The sequence below is a fragment of the Labeo rohita genome, chromosome 24 (assembly GCF_022985175.1).
Source record: "Labeo rohita strain BAU-BD-2019 chromosome 24, IGBB_LRoh.1.0, whole genome shotgun sequence".
In the NCBI taxonomy this organism is placed as follows: Eukaryota; Metazoa; Chordata; class Actinopteri; order Cypriniformes; family Cyprinidae; genus Labeo; species Labeo rohita.
In genome coordinates, this window is record NC_066892.1 from 4,919,562 (window position 1) to 4,936,710 (window position 17,149).

General features: G+C 31.6%; 1 protein-coding gene across 1 annotated transcript in view; it reads left to right on the forward strand.

The window, feature by feature from the left end:
- Positions 1-17,149, forward strand: part of spidr (scaffold protein involved in DNA repair) — a 69,447-nt gene that overhangs the window by 39,486 nt on the left and 12,812 nt on the right. The window contains exons 11-14 of the mRNA XM_051097529.1: positions 7,419-7,577; positions 12,746-12,833; positions 14,709-14,840; positions 16,138-16,197. Coding sequence (XP_050953486.1) covers positions 7,419-7,577; positions 12,746-12,833; positions 14,709-14,840; positions 16,138-16,197 — 439 coding nt within the window. The remainder of the gene's footprint in view (positions 1-7,418; positions 7,578-12,745; positions 12,834-14,708; positions 14,841-16,137; positions 16,198-17,149) is intronic.

Genomic DNA, 17,149 nt, shown 5'->3' on the forward strand with positions numbered 1-17,149 from the left:
TAAAATGTTCTTTAAAACGGTTCTTTCAGGAACTGTTCACTGAAAGGTTCTTTGGGGAACCAAAAATGGTTCTTCTAGGCTGCAAAAACACCCTTTTGGAACCTTCATTTTTAAGAGTGTAACTGCATTTTGATAGACTTCATCACCCACTGAATGCTTTTGACTTATGACTCTCAAGACGTGTTTGTGTTTTTTGCAAATTGAGTTCCTGTCAGTTTGCACAGGGTTAAAACAACAGTTATGCAGGTGATAAATATCGCACACTCCTAGTGACATGGCACTTTCTGTGCCCTCAATGTGAATCGCTTGCATTCCAATCCGTCAGATGTTCCATCTGAGCCTTTTCTGTGTTGGTGCCTTTACAGTCAGAGGTTTCTTATTAAACGGTTCAGTGGTGAGCGTAAGATCTTGTAAGACAATCGGAAACCAAATATGTTTCTGTTTTTACTGCATTGTCAGCGTTTGCAGGTTTTAATTACACACATGCTGCATGAATTCAGCAAGATTAAAATCATTTCCACAGGTTAAGCATCCACGTTCTCCTCCCTCACGCGTCCCCCTGATCTCTCCACCGCTCTGAGACACGTTGTTTTGTTGTCAAAAAATGCACGTGGTGCTGTGTTGATGAAGGGTGATGGAAAAAGAGTCATTTGACTGTCGGTAACCGGATCCCCGTCAGACGCTGCAGCATGCCGTAAACACTGGAGCTCAGGAAGACCAGACACTTTGGTATGGACTTTGGTGTGTGTTGACAGGGGAAACCCTGACTGAATCAAAGATGGTGCCAATACATACATGCATACACAATGCGCAACATTTTTAGCAGACCCCAGCACATGACCAGCTGCCATTCGCAGCCTCATCTGCTTCCTGTGACACTCACTCCATGCTTTTTTTTCCTTGTAAAGCAGTCTCATGATCTCTGACCAGTATTGTATTTTTAAGACTCATAAATCCAAGACCAAGACGTTTTATGTGCAGGTATTAAATATCTCATATTCAGAACCAATTTTAATTGTTGATTTATGTTTTTGACACTAAAATAAATAATCAATAAAAAATGGCAAAGAGAAAAAAAAACTTTTATTATGATTGTTGTTGTTATTATTAATAAATAATAATAATAGATGTTTTCCTTGCATTTGTTATAATTATTATTTATAATAATACTATTAATAATAATAATAGCTGTTTTACATGGACAGGTAGCTCTCAGAAAATCTCACAGTATTTTTTCCTTTTCCACTTTCTGAAGAAAATACTGCTTGTTTATTTGCTTAAGTTGTTTTAGAATATTTGTAAAAATAATAATAATTATTATTAGTAGTAGTAGTATGTATTATTTAGTTGTCATTATTATTGTTATTATTAGTAGGAGTAGTAATAGTAACAACAACAACAACAATAATTCATTATTATTAATAATAATAATTACATATATGTATTTATTTATTGTATTTTTTTATGTGATAGTATTGTTTCCTTTTGCACTTTTTTGAAGAAAATACTTGTTTTTTTTAAGTTATTTTAGAATAATTGTAATAATACTAACAATTAGTATAATTATTAATGTTATTATATATTATTTAGTTGTCATTATTATTATTAGCAGTAGTAGTAGTAGTAGTAATTTAAAAATATTTAAAAAGTATTGTTACCTTTTGCACTTTTTTAAAAAAAATCTGCTTGTTAATTTGCTTAAGTTGTTTTAAATTATTTTAACAATATATATAACAATTATAAAATATTTAACAATTCTATTATATATAATTAATATTAGTATTATTACATATTATTTAGTTACTATTATTATTTATCAATAAAAAAAACATATATTTTGTAAATGTGATAGTATTTTTTCCTTTTTATTTTTTTTTTATTTTAATCATAATAATAACAGTTATTATTTTTGTTAGTATTATTATTATTATTACATATTATTTAGTTGTCATTATTATTGTTATTATTATTCATTAATTAAATATACATATGTTTTAAAAAAATGTGATAGTATTTTTTCCTTTTGCATTTTTTAAATTTTCATAAGAATAATTATTATTAGTGTTTCAGTGTTATTAGTATTATTATTACATATTATTTTGTTGTCATTATTATTATTTTTGTTATTATGATTATTATGATTATCATCATCATCATCATCATTTTATAATATGAATAGAGGCTAATTTTTTCTGTTTGTAGTCCAATTATAGTGTCACCAAAAGAAAGTGTTAATCTGAATTGCAATTTGAATTGCAAATTGGTTTAATCTTTGTTTGGGTTGTGTCCAGCGGTTAAGCTTAAATTGTTCCTCGAGAATGAATAGCTGTTATATAAACAGATGAGTAATTTATGTAAACAGTGCATTAAGTTTATCACTCGTTTATATACAGAAGTGTTGACTATCTTACTATAGCTCAGCTGGTAGCGTCTTTCAGATAAAAATGCACTTTAACACACATCTTCAAATGCAGCGTCATTGATTCTGCCATCCCATTATTGCTCCCTTATGATTTGATTTGTCATGGCCAAAGTTTTCAAATGAAGTGAAATAACATTAACTTGTGTGTTTTTGTTTTTTAGAACTATAAATGATCTTCTGCGTGTTTTGTTGGCCCAGTCTGAGTAAGAGTGGGTCAGCTGACTGTGTTCAGTTCAACTTCTGCACCCTCACTGTTTTTATCTAAATGATTTAGTTGTTGCTAAGGCAACTATCACTATTTCTAGTGATCTATACTTGCATATGCTTTTTTTGATGCTCTTTTGCTTTGGACTAGTAAGTAACCACTAAAAACCCACTTACAACCCCATAGCAACACCCTGAAAATACTATGTTTGTTCATTTGCTCTACCAAGAAGATGTTTTATATTTTTGTTTATACTTATTTTTACTTACATTTTTGACCTTAGTGTTCAGTCTTTCCCAAACTAATTTGAGAAGCTGAACTGTGGGCTTTAATATATTCATATTTATTTATTTATTTGCCTGGTGACACAGCAATAAAAAAAGTGTTTTTTTTTTATTTTTCATCTGATATATATATATTTAGCTTTATTTCAGTATTTTAGTAAGTTAAGTTTTAGTTAATATCAACACTGTTTCTTATTTTCAAGCTTGACTCTGTTTATAAGTTCTCTACACACATGCTTAAAATCAGATTACAAGCATATGCTTGAAATCCATGTTTATACCCTCCAACATGCTGCTTAGATGTTGAGAATATTTTTTTTTTCAAGTGTGTGCTTCACGGTCTCATTACAACTAGTTTTCTGTTACGTCCTGGCTTTTTTTATGTTTCTTTCTCCTCCTTGAGTTTTTGTGGCCAGTTTCCAGACAATAATTAGCATTTAAGTTTGGGTCCAAGAAGATATGTTGTTCCAGTAAAAACTCAGAGCAGTATAAACAGGCTGAAGAAGTTCTGTGTGCTCAGACAGGAGGGGTTGGATGTTTTCTAGAAGAAGTAGAACACAATGTGCTTTACGTGTCGGATTACAGCCCTGTTTATCAAAAGCTCCGCTCCCATTGGCCAAAGCCGTGCCGGAAGGAATCCCGCCCACTGTGCCACGGCCAATCGGCTGCCAGAGAAGTTTTGGTGCATGTGTGAAGGAAACGGAGGGGGAGTGGGGTACCTACATCGAGTAGGCTTGTGTGAAATGTGTGTGTGAGTGTTTGGACAAGCTCAATGGATCGCAGTTCCTGGAAGCGCCTCCAAGTTGCTGCGAATTCCTGCGAACGCTCACAATAACAGATTCCTGAAAGCGGCTAGTGACTGCGGCTGACCAATGACAGGGACCCGGTGGGGGCATCGGCCCCTCAGTCCCGCTCCGCTGGAGGAAGCGCCTGAAACGAACCGGAGGGGAATAAAGAAGGGGGTTGTTTATGTCAACCTGGCCATACCACCAAATGCTACTGCCCAGTCACCCCTCCTGTTCTCCGGTTTCATAGACACACGGGTCTAAACAAGCCTCAGTGTTCACAACCGCACTCACTTAACCCCTGTGTTCTTTAGCAGCGCTACAACAGGGTAACAACAGGTCAGGATGATTCCAGATACGCCAGTCACGGTTTATCAAAGGTCATCGCGTATCACGCTGTCGTCGTTAGCTTACATGCTTTCTTTATCTTCTTTGATAGCAGATTTGTCTTTGGACATTCATTTGCGGTTAGATTTGAGACTTTTTTTAAATGACACTTTGTTTTATCCTGATCTGGTTTGAGTTGAGTCGTCTTGTATAGCCGGTGTGCAAATTTGAGAGTATTGAAACTGAATCATATCCAAGCAGCTTCTCTGAACACAATTGAATGCAAAGAAATAAAAGTTTTAGAGATTTTTGTTTTCTGTCAGCTCTGCATGTGAGTCAACATGCAACTCAACTTCAGTGCTGCCTTTTCCAATGTGATACAGCCAGAGATGGGATAAATAGGCTGAAATTGGTGGACTAATTTAAACTGATTCATATCCAAGAAATCCGAACCCAGCTGGACACAAACAAAAACAAGCTTCAGGGAATCATGTTTTCTGTTGGCTCTGCACGTGAATCAACACACAACTCAACTTCTGTGCTGCCTTTTCCAATGTAATACAGCAAAAGATGAGATAAATAGACAGAAATTGATGATAAAATTGAAATTGATTCATATCCAAGCACAAATTTGAACCTAACTGAATGTGAAACAAAAAAAGCTTGAGTGAATCATTTTCTGTCAGCTCTGTGTGAATCATTACATAATTTATCTTCTTTGGCACATTTAGCAATGTAATACAGCAAAAGATGAGATGAATAGACAGAAATTGATGGATAAATTGAAACTGATTCATATCCGGGCTCAAATTTGAACCCAACTGAATGCGAAACAAAAAAAGCTTGAGTGAATCATTTTCTCTCAGCTGTGTGTGAATCAATATATAATTCATCTTCTTTGGCCCATTTAGCTATGTAATAAAGCAAAATATGAAATAAATGGACATAAATTGATAGGTAAATTGAAACTGATTCATATCCGAGAAGAAATTTGAACAACCAAATGCGAACCAAACAAAGCTTGAGTGAATCTTTTTTTCTGTTGGCTCTGTGTGTGAATCAACACATAATTCAACTTCTTTGGCACATTTAGCAATGTAATACAGCAAAAGATGAGAAGAATAGAGAGAAATTGATGGATAAATTGAAACTGATTCATATCCGGGCTCAAATTTGAACCCAACTGAGTGCGAAACAAAAAAAAAAAAAAGCTTGAGTGAATCATTTTCTGTCGGCTCTGTGTGAATCATTACATAATTTGATCTTTGCCACATTTACTAATGTAATATGGGATAAATAGACAGAAATTGATAGGAAAATTGAAACATTGAAACATATCTGTGCAGAATTTTAAACAGAACCGAATGTGAACAAAAAGAAGCTGAGTGAATCTTGTTTCTTTTGGTCTTCGAGTGAATCAACACATAACTCAACTTCTTTGCCACATTTAGCAATGTAATAAAGCGAAAGATTAGATAAATAGAGACAAATTGATGGACAAATTGAAACTGATTCATATCCGTACAGAAATTTGAGCACAGCTAAATGTGAACAAAAAGTGCATTTCTTTTCTCTCTGCTTCGTGTAAATAAACACATGACTCAACTTCTTTGCCACATTTAGCAATGTAATAAAGCAAAAGATGAGATATATAGACAGAAATTGATAGGAAAACTGAAACTGATTCATATTCACACAGACATTTCAACACAGGTGAATGTGAACAAAAAGAAACTTGAGTGAATCTTGTTTTCTGTTGGCTCGAGTGTGTGAATTAACATGACTTTTTTGCCACCTTTAGCAATGTAATACAGAAAAGATTATATAAATAGACAGTAACTGATGGATAAATTGAAACTGATTCATATCCAAGCACAAATTTGAACTTCATATCCACACACACTATTCAACACAGGTGAATGCAAACAATAAGAAGCTTGAGTGAGTCTTGTTTTCTGTTGGCTCTGCGAGTGAATCATCACATAACTCTTTGCCACATTTAACAATGTAATATGACAAAAGATGAGATAAAAAGAGAGAAATGGATGGAAAAATTGAAACTGATGAATGAGATAAGAAGATGAGATAAATGGACTGAAGATGAGATAAATGGACAGAAACAGATGAGAAAATAGGCAGAAAATCACAATTTAGTTTGAAAATAAATGCAATTCAGTAGCAGATGTTGTAATGACATTGGTCAGATTATTCTGGTATGAGAGATTTTCATGCATGATATTTTTAACATTTTAAAAACCCATAAAAAGTTCTATAGTTTTTTTTTTTTTATTATTTTAAATATAAAATAAATTAATTAATTTAGAATAATCAATAAAAATAAAACACTTGCTAAAAAATACACAATTTTATTTGCTTTCCCACATCATGTGACCAGTAAGCAACATTAGAACCATGAACGAGTGAAAGATGTTAAATTATTGAAATATTAATGTCAAATCTTGGGGAGTAATTTAAGTAAACATATGGGTCATATGGTTTCGGCTAGCAAAAACTTTGTGAATCTCTCTTCTAAACAGTGTTTAGTAATAGTCTCCACATTAAGTGGTTTGAGCTGAATTAGTTGCAGAAAATGTGGAGAAGAAAAAGAATCAAAACAGATTATTTCAGGAATATCAGTGCAGATCTGCCTTGCAAGCACTTTTTTTAACCAAACAAAATGTCTTCAAATCAGTGTGAAGAATGTATGAATCAACTGTGTTTATTTTTGTATTCCACTATAGTTATCTCTACTGTGCAATCAAATCACTGTCTCGCATGTGAAAATATATTTAAATACCAGCCTGTTTGTTTAGTCCTGTGGTTTGCTGGCTCCAAAAAAAGTCACCAGTTTCTGTGAGCTGACTATCTGTAGAGACTATTAATACCTGCAAAAATATCATTTTGAGTATAGAAACACCGCCATGTGACCGCTGCGAGTCAGTCCATAGATCAAGTTATTAGTTAGTCCCTGTCTGGTGCCAAAGTCAACATTTAATCTGTAGACGGTATCTGTATCTATGTGAATGTTTGTTGTTGGGATGAAGCTTCCCTCTTCATCAGGAGCTCTCATGTGCAGGTCTTAATTTTGGGAAGTTTATTTATGAATACAGTTTGTCATTAGGAGCTCAAATGCCTGCTGGATTTTTAGAAAGGTAGTCACAACTTCAGACTTTCTCAACCACCCATTCTTGACGTTTTAATACCAGTTTAGTGTGTTTTATTATTTCCATGTCAAAAATGCTAAAATTTTGTCTTGCAAAAGCAATGGAAATTGTGCAAACTAAGCAAAATAATGCAAATTGTGCAAATGGAGTAAATGAGATTTTAAAATGAAATAAAATCTCAGCCATTACAAAATTGGTAAATGATTGTTTTCCTCTCTTTCTCTTTCTCAGGTTGTGTGCTCTCGTTCAGGACAGTTACGGGATGTTCGGTGAGGTTCTTCTGCAGTGTGTGTCCACAGAATTAGAGATCCAGGAGAACTCGGAGCAGCTGGAGGGCCGTGTGTGTCTCCTCCAGGCCCTGAGAGTCGTCCAGCGTCTCACACGAGACAAGTGAGTCTGTGGTATAGTAACATGAAACTAAAATGACTATTATTTGATGTCTGTTAAGAAAAACAATCAAATTGATTCCCTCTTCCCTAAAGCCTTTTTTTTGGCCATAGCCTAGCAGTTAGTAAACGTCCTTTTATATTATTTAATATTATATTATATTATATTATATTATATTATATTATATTATTTAATCATTTAGCAGACTCTTTTATCCAAAGTGACTTACACATAAGAACAAGAGAAACAATCAAACCAACAAAAGATCATCAATAATATATATCAATATATATATTACAAAACATCTCAAATGCCTGCTGGATTTATATAATATTTTATTTTATTATATTATATTATATTATATTATAATCATATTTAATCATTTAGCAGACTCTTTATCCAAAGCTACTTACACATGAGAACAATAGAAACAATTAAACCAACAAAAGAGCATCAGTAACATATATCTATATATATATATCAATATATATATATGTGTGTGTATATATATATATATATATATATATATCAATATATATCAATATATATATATATATATATATATATATATATATATATATATATATATTATAAAACAACTTAAATAACTCAAATGCCTGCTGGATTTATATTATATTATATTATATTGTATTGTATGATATTATATGGTATTGTATGGTATTGTATTGTATTGTATTACAACAATTTCTACATATACACTACCGTTCAAAAGTTTGGGGTCAGTACATTTTTATTGTTTCTTTTTTTTTTTAAGAAATTAATACTTTTATTCACCAAGGATGTATTAAGTTAATAATTAAAAGTTTATTAAAGGTTAATCATAAATAATTTACATTGTTATAAAATATTTATATTTCGAATAAACACTGTACTTTTTAAACTTGTTATTCATGAAAGAATCCTGAAAAAAAAATTACAGGTTCCAAAAAATATTTGGCAGCACAACTGTTGATATTATCCAACACTGATCATTCTAATAATAAATCCGCATATTATAATGATTTCTGAAGGATCATGTGACACTTAAGACTGGAGTTACAGCTGATAAAAATTCAGCTTTTCATCACAGGAATAAATTCTATTTTAAAGTATGTTAAAATAAAAAACATTATTTTATATTGTAAAAACATTTTGCAATATTACTGTTTTTTTTTCTATATTTTTAATCAAATAAATGCAGCCTTGATGAGCATAAGAGACTACTTTAAAGACTATTACAAGTCTTACTGACCCCAAACTTTTGAACGGTAGTGTGTGTATATATATATATATATATATATATATATTATTTTATCTTATTTTTTTTGTAGAAATTGTTGTTATTAATTTATTTATATAAATGCTGATTAAATAATAAATTATCTAATAATAGTAATATGTGTGAGTGTGTGTGTGTGTGTGTGTGTGTATATATATATGTATATATACATACATAAATCAGTAAGGTTCACTAATTATTCATAAATAGTGCAGGAAACAGGGTGCAGTTTGATACAAAATATTGAGAAGATATGCTGTTTTTATATTTAAAGATATGTATTTATTATTTACTATATATATATATATATATATATATATATATATATATATATATATATATATATATATATATATATATATATATATAATAAATAGCTATATCAATTCTAAATCCAAATATGCATATGCAGTATCCAAATATATATATACCTATATATATACATAAATCAGTATTTATATACCTATTTATACCTATTCCTATTTATTATTAATAATAATTTCAATTTATATATCTATATATATCTATATCTATATAGCTATTTATAGCTATTTAGCTATACATATATATATATATATATATATAAATAAATAAATTTAGAACAGCTAATATAACATACAAATTATTGCTTTATCCTCCTGAGTCTGGCTAAATTCATTCAAACAGCATATCCTCTCAATATTTTGTCTCAAACTACACCCTGTTTCCTGCGCTATTTGTGAATAATTAGTGAACCTTACTGCACTCCATTGAACTTAAAGTTAATATGAGCTCCTGTTTCCACCCCCTCCATCTCAGATTAGCAGCTCACAGTGTCAGTGTGTCTGCAGCACACCGGCCTGTTAGATTTACGTCTGTGTTGAGTATTATTGGCCTCTCGCCACATGCGTCTGCTCACTCAAGGTTGTCTGCGTGGTCACTGCTATAACATATGTGTTGTTTAAGTTCAAGATGGCACGTGATGGGAAATTCTAGTGACATGTTTCTAAGGATATGAACATGAGCCGTGTACACGAATACCCAAGATGCTTTTCAACATGCGCTGCTTATTTGGGATCAACAGCCATCTATATGGTGAACAGGGTCTGTGAGATTAGGGTTAGGGCACTTAAAAGGATAGTTCACCCAAAAATGAATATTACCATATGATTTACTCACACTCACATTTTTTTCAGATGAAGCTCTATAATGGCAGTGAATGGGTGTTGAGATTTTAAAGAAAAATAAATTGCATCCAGCCATTATAGAAAGTGCTTGATTTGCTTCAGAAGACCTTTATTAACCCACCAGAGCCATGTGGAGCACTTTTTATAATAGATGGATGCACCTTATTTGACTTCAAAATCTCAACAACCATTCACTGCCATTATAAAGCTTGGAAGAGGCAGGACATTTTTAATGTAACTCCGGTTGTATTCGTCTGAAAATATAAAGTCATACACATCTCGATGGCTTGAGGGTGAGTAATTTTCTTATTTCTCAAGAATGGACAACTTTCTCCAGAAATGAACAATATGATTGTCTGCACTGCATGACATAAAATTTCTGGCTTAATGTCAGTCTCTTTCTCTCAGTTTGCACTAAGCTCCTCTGTTGAGTGTTTTGAGCGAGGGCTCGTCCCGCTGGACTGGATGGGGCGGTTGAGCGGGTCACAGGAAGAGGTGAGGGGGGAAAGGAGAGCTAGACTGTGATTAAGACAGCTGTGGAACTGGTTGTGAGTGATCAGATCATGCTGCACTGAGGCACACACAGGGTTCAAGAACGCTTTTAAAGCTCCACAAAGAACATTTTATTCTCATGCTTTAGAAATCCATCTGTGTATGGGAGCTTTTAAGAGGCCAGAAATGGAAGAATTTATGAAAAATGAAAAATCAAGAGCTTGTGATGTTTTTCAAACAGCCAAATAGCAACTTGAGAAGCATACACCAATATATAAAGAATTCATTTGCAAAAACTCAGTTTTTAACATTAACATTCATTATGCATTCCAGTTAGTCTCAATCAAACTGCAGTTAGGTTATTTAAGATTAGATTAAGTAAAAATAACTTAAAAATACAGCTAACTAACACAATAAAAACATAACAAAAAAACACGACTTTTGAAAAGAAAAAAATGTTATGTTTTTGCAAATAAACTCTTTTTGTGTATATATATATATATATATATATATATATATATATATATATATATATATATATATACATTAAAGTTTTTATCAGTATTTTGAATTAGCTTTTATTTTTATATTTTCAGCTTTCTTTTTTATTTTAATTTAACATTAGTAATTTTTATGTGCTTTTGTACTTTTTATTCATTTTTAAAATATTGCTATTTAAATTATTGTTTTTTTAAACAAATATTTAGTTCGTTTTTTTGAGTATAATTTGTATTATTTTTTTATTATAATTAATTATTATTATTATTATTATAAATATGTAGATTCAATTAATTTTTATTTCAGTTTTTGTTTTCAGTTTGTTTTGTTTTGTATTATTATTATTTTTTAAATATTACGATTTAGTATTTATTAATATTTTGAATTAGCTTTTATTTATATTTTCTTTTTAATGTTGGTTTAACATTAGTAACTTTTATGTGCTTCTGTAATTTTTATTTCTTTTTTAAATATTACTATTTAAAATAGTCTTTTTTACAATATTGTTAGTGTTTCTTTTTGCAATATCAGATTTGTTTTTTTAATTGTAGCTTCATTTTAATATTTTAAGTTTGTTTTGTGATTTTGCCATTTTTATTCCTTTTTTCTTTTACAAAAACTACTATTTAGTTTTTATTAATATTTTGAATTTGCGTTTTAATTTTAGCTAATCTTTAGTAATTTGGTATTGTGCTTTTGTAATTTGTATTATTTGTTAGATTTTATTATTTCATTTTTATTTACAGTTTTTTTTTTTGTTTGTTTTTAGTTTTTGCCTTTTTTTTTTTTTACAAATATTACTGTTTAGTTTATTCATATTTTGAATTAGCTTTTCTTTTTATATTTTCAGTTTGCTTTTTATTTTTAGCTAATCTTTAGTAATTTGGTTATGTACTTTTGTAATTTGGATTATTTGTTAGTTTTTATTATTTCATGTTTATTTCCAGGGTTTTTTTTCAGTTTTTGCCATTTTTCTTCTTTTCTTTTTTATATTTCACATTTGTGTAATTTTTTTAAATTATTATTAGAACTGTATACATTGCATTTATTTTTATTTTAATTTTAGTTTTTATTTCCTGTTTGGTTCAGCATTTCAGTTAGTTGCATTACCAAAGTTGCTTTAGTTTTTCGTCCAACATTTTTATTTTATTTTATTTTAGCTTTATTTCAGTTAACAAAAAGTTTTACAGTTTCAGTTTTAGCTCATGATAATAACCCTGGAACCTACTTACGCCATATCCGCCATAATTGTCATATAGTGGGAGTGTTTATCTGTCAGTCTGTTAAGTCAAACACAGGCTGAGCTGATCTCTGTCCTTTTGTCTGTATGTCAGTCCGTCAGAGGTGTTTTGTTAGCAGCAAAACTCAGAATTGGAGCGTTAAAAAAAACTCTCAGCCTGCCAAAAATGAAATTGTCAGCATTTTCAATGGCGCTAATTTAATTTTTGAATGTTTTAATGACAGATTATTTACCTCTCTGTGAGTGTGTGTGAGTGTGTGTGTGTGTGTGTGAACAAGCCTCGGCCTGCTAGTGAAACTGATCTCGTACTTGTCAGCAGACACTGTTCAGCTCCAACAGAAGCTCAACCTGGCAGCATGTCAGTCTTACCGAAGCTAATGAGACTGACATTGTAAACACTCCACCTTCGGCTCCTGCGTTTCTGGAAGGACCCCTGAATTTGAACATTCAGAGATTGAAACCTTATTTTCTTTTCCTGTCTTCTTCTTCTCTGCAGATGTTCTCCGCTCTTCAGTTTGATTGACAGTTTGTGGCCTCCTCCGGTTGATCCGAAATCTCATGACGATCTTCCGCAGTCTCCCAGCGTAGGTCTTCAGATCACATCGTAAATCACAGTCTGTTTACTTCACATTTATCTCACATACCTCTTGCTTCTGGAAGATTCCTCCTGGATAGCGGCAGCCCAACGTCAAAACAACCACGGCGCTGCATTCTTAACCAAAGCACGTATAAATAAACCTTCAGAGCTTAAAAATACAAAATTACTCATTAGCGGTGGTTGCGAAGACAAACATCGCTGCAGTTTCTCGTACTGGGAGTTTAAACAAACCTCTGACGCCGAATATTAAACTTTTCCGTGTGACTCTTCCCATACCAAACATGAATGATAACGCAAATCAAATCCAATCTTAGATTTTCCACCCGAAGTAATGGCCTTTATCTTTTATTAGTCCTAAAACTACTACTTTTCTACCTTGAGTTTAGAAAAGCCAGAACCATTTTCTACTATTCATAGCATTTTATTACTTTTTGTATCTTGAAGGAAGCTTCTCTTAAAATTCACTATTAGTGAAGTTTGTTTGCAGCAAAAACAGTTGCATTTTGAATCATCAGAGCTGGTCAAATAATGTAAATGTATGCAATTGTATGCAGTCGTATGTTAATGACCGTAAAGGAGAAGTCCACTTTTAGAGACACTTTTCATCCAAGATGTTCATGTCTTTCTGTCTTCAGTCGTAAAGAAATTATGGTTTTTGAGGAAAACATTTCAGGATTTTTCTTCATATAATGGACTTCAATTGTGCAATTTTGAACTTCCAAAAAGTAGTTTAAATGCAGCTTCAAAAGGCTCTAAACAATCCCAGCCGAGGAAGAAGGGTCTTATCTAGCGGAACGATCAGTCATTTTTTTCGAAAAATAAAAATTTGTATACTTTTTAAGCACAAAAGCTCGTGTAGCACAGGTTCTGGGATGCACGTTCACGACGCTACGTACTATTGAATCACGTCAAAAGGTCAGGCCGAACCACAGACCCAGTGTTTACAAAGCGAACGCGCAAAGACTAAGAAAGTGCAAGTCAAACGCTGTTTACAAACAAAAAGGTACAACGTGTCAGACGATTCTGAAGTTGCAGGAGAAAATAAGATGAAGTTTTCCACCATACTCTACCTTTCTGAGCCAGAGTACACAGACAGTGAACTTAGAAGTGATTTGTAGTAGTGATGGGAAGTTTGGATCATTTTACCAACTCGGATCTTAGAGTCTCGTTCAGCAAAATAAACAAATCTTTTTGAGAGTCATTTTGTTAATTTTAGCAAAATCAGCATCACGTGACAGCCCCATAAGATGAACGAACAACTCGAAACAGGTGAACTAATTCCAGTACAGAACCTAATAGGATGTTGCGAATGCACGACTGAACGAATCACTCCCCGAGTCACATTAAAGATTCGTTCAAAATGAACGAATCGTTCAAGAACAACCCGTGAACGCGCATCCGAGAGCCTGTGCTATGAGCTTTTGTGCTTAAAAAGGATGCAAATTTTTATTTTTCAAAAACAATGACTGATCGTTTTGCTAGGTAAGACCCTTCTTCCTTGGCTGGGATCATTTAGAGCCCTTTGAAGCTGCATTTAAACTACATTTTGGAAGCTCAAAATTGGAGGCACAATTGAAGTCCATTATATAAAGAAAAATCCTGAAATGTTTTCCTCGAAAAATAGAATTTCTTTACGACTGAAGACATGAACATCTTGGATGACAAGAGGGTGAGTAAATTATTTGTAAATTGTTGTTCTTGAAGTGGACTTCTCATTTAAGGTGGCTTCTGAATGAGTGTTTTTTAAGTTGACTGGGAAGGGAACTTTACTTTGGGTGACAGGTAAATGGTATTCATTTATTTCTGAACTGTTAAATGATTTGCTTGATGTTAAGTAGTCGGGACATTCTGTGGTTTTCAGGATCGAGTCCCACCGCCTAGTTTCTGCTATAGGCTGAGCGTCCAGCCGGGTCACATGGTTCCGTTATCAGGACAGACTGAATCTCCGTTGTACCGACCACCTGTACTTCAGACGCTAACAGAGATCCTTCAGGTACAACACTCAAAACGATAACCAGACAGATTGAAAGAAACCTTTTTACTAGACATGCTTAAAAAAATCTAGATAAAATTAAAGAAAAACCTGGAAATATCAAGGAATTGTGAGATTTCTTTGTTTATTTTTTAATAAAGTTAATATTAAATAATTAAAAAAAAAACTTAAAATGACTCTTTTTGAGTGCACTTATTATATCATTTAAACAATTTTAGACATTTTATATATTTTTTCAAATTACGTTTAGGACTCAAATATTTTGAAATAAAATGTAAAAAATAAAAAAATATGTTCAAATTAAAAATGCACATATAATTAGATATAGATATTGTATACTTTAAATATCAAGGAATATATAGAGAGAGTTTTTTTTTTAAGATTTTTATGTATAAATATTTTTTTCAAATTATGTTCAGGACTAAATATTTTAAAATAAAATGTAAAAACAAAAATACTCTTATCGAGTGTGCTTATATAATTTTAGAAATTTTGTATATTTTAAATATAAAGGATGTGTATATATATAGAGAGAGAGAGAGGGTTTTTTGAAGATTTTTATGCATAAATATTTTTCTAATTATGTTGAAGATTAAAATATTTTAAAATAAAATGTAAAAATTAACAGATTAACATAAGTGCACTTATTGTATGAATTTTGGACTATATATATATTCAAATGTTCAGGATTAAACTTTTTTTTTAAATAAAATATAGAAAAATATATAAAATATATATAGAGAGAGGTAAAGAGAAATACTATATAAATATATATATATTCCTATGATTTTCATGTATAAATATTATTTCTAATTGTGTTTAGGACTGTGTTTTTAGACATTGTATATATTTTAAATATTAAGGAATTATATATAATATTCTTTGATGGTTTTTAGGTATAAATATTTTTTCAAATTATTTTCAGGACTATATATACATATATACAATTTTACAAAAATATATATATTTAATTAATATAGTTATTATTTCATTTTATTATTATTATTTTTATCAATTTTAAAGGTCATTATTCAGTAATGCTAATTTATATTTTTTTATATTATATTTTTTATATTTATTCTTTATATATTTAATATTTATTTTTATTTCAGGTTTAGTACTTTCAGCCTATTAGTTTCAGGTATTTTCCAAGACAATATTTCCAGCTTTTTTAAATGGATGAAAATGGCGTTTAATATCTTAAGTTAACAATACCATCACTGGTGTGCAAACCATGAAAGAATTTTATTTTAATGTAAAATTATTCACAGATGATTCTTTTTTTGTTTTTTTTAAGGATGAAACTTCAAGGTGTCGTTGCAGCTTTCGGGCCACTGTAGTTCATAAACAGTTGCTGGTATGGTTGTGTTTTCTTAACCTGTGTTTTTTTTAACATTTCATTTTTGGCATTTTGCCTTTATTACTGTAGGACCATGTAGGAAGCGAAGTGGGGGAGAGAGGGTAGGATCGGGAAAGGTTCTCAAACCAGAATTCAGCTCTGGCGTTATATGTCGGCAAACTGCCCACTGGGCTATCGGCGTGACATCTCAACCTATTTTTAACACCAAATGCGTAAATCAGATCATTTTTCATCATAGCTATATCTTTGTGGGTCACCTTGGCACGCTTGGTTTAAAGAGTGTGAGAATAAGAAATAGCCCTTAGCTTTGCCTTTAGATTGTCTTCTTAAGAACCCACCGTAGCTGTTTTCCCAGCACATTTGCCAAGTCTTCATCCCTCAGGGCTGCTTCCAAACTGTACACCTTTGGAAAAGCTTTTGGAAAGCTTTACGCTCTGTTTGACGCTAGCTTTCCGTAAGTGACATCATCCATTGACAATCTGTTTGACTGATCTAGCAAACCCTCAGACTTTGGACTTTGATAACCTGGGATTTATTTGTAGGAGGTTAGGGGTCACGTACACACGCTGGTGTGGATAGTAGATTAACGTATTTTGTTTTGTTTTGATTTGCGCTGTTTGTTTTACTATTGACATTGCACGTCTGCGTAGGTGTATGAAAGAACAGCTTGTCTGGGAAATTGGCCCTAAAGCATTTTTCCTGCAATAATGACAGATTTATGTCTTTATAAATGCGGCTAAACAATAGAAGTTTTATTTGGCCTTGTGTATTCAGGCCACTGTTTGGTAAACACCCATATTTTTCCCAAATTTCCTTATACTTGATTGTTAAAATAATGTAGTAAAGCCAAGTGTCCAATTCATTGATTAAAAGAAATATAATATAATGTAATGTAATGTAATATAATATAATATAAAAGTTTGAGTTTCCAAATTAATGTATATATTAA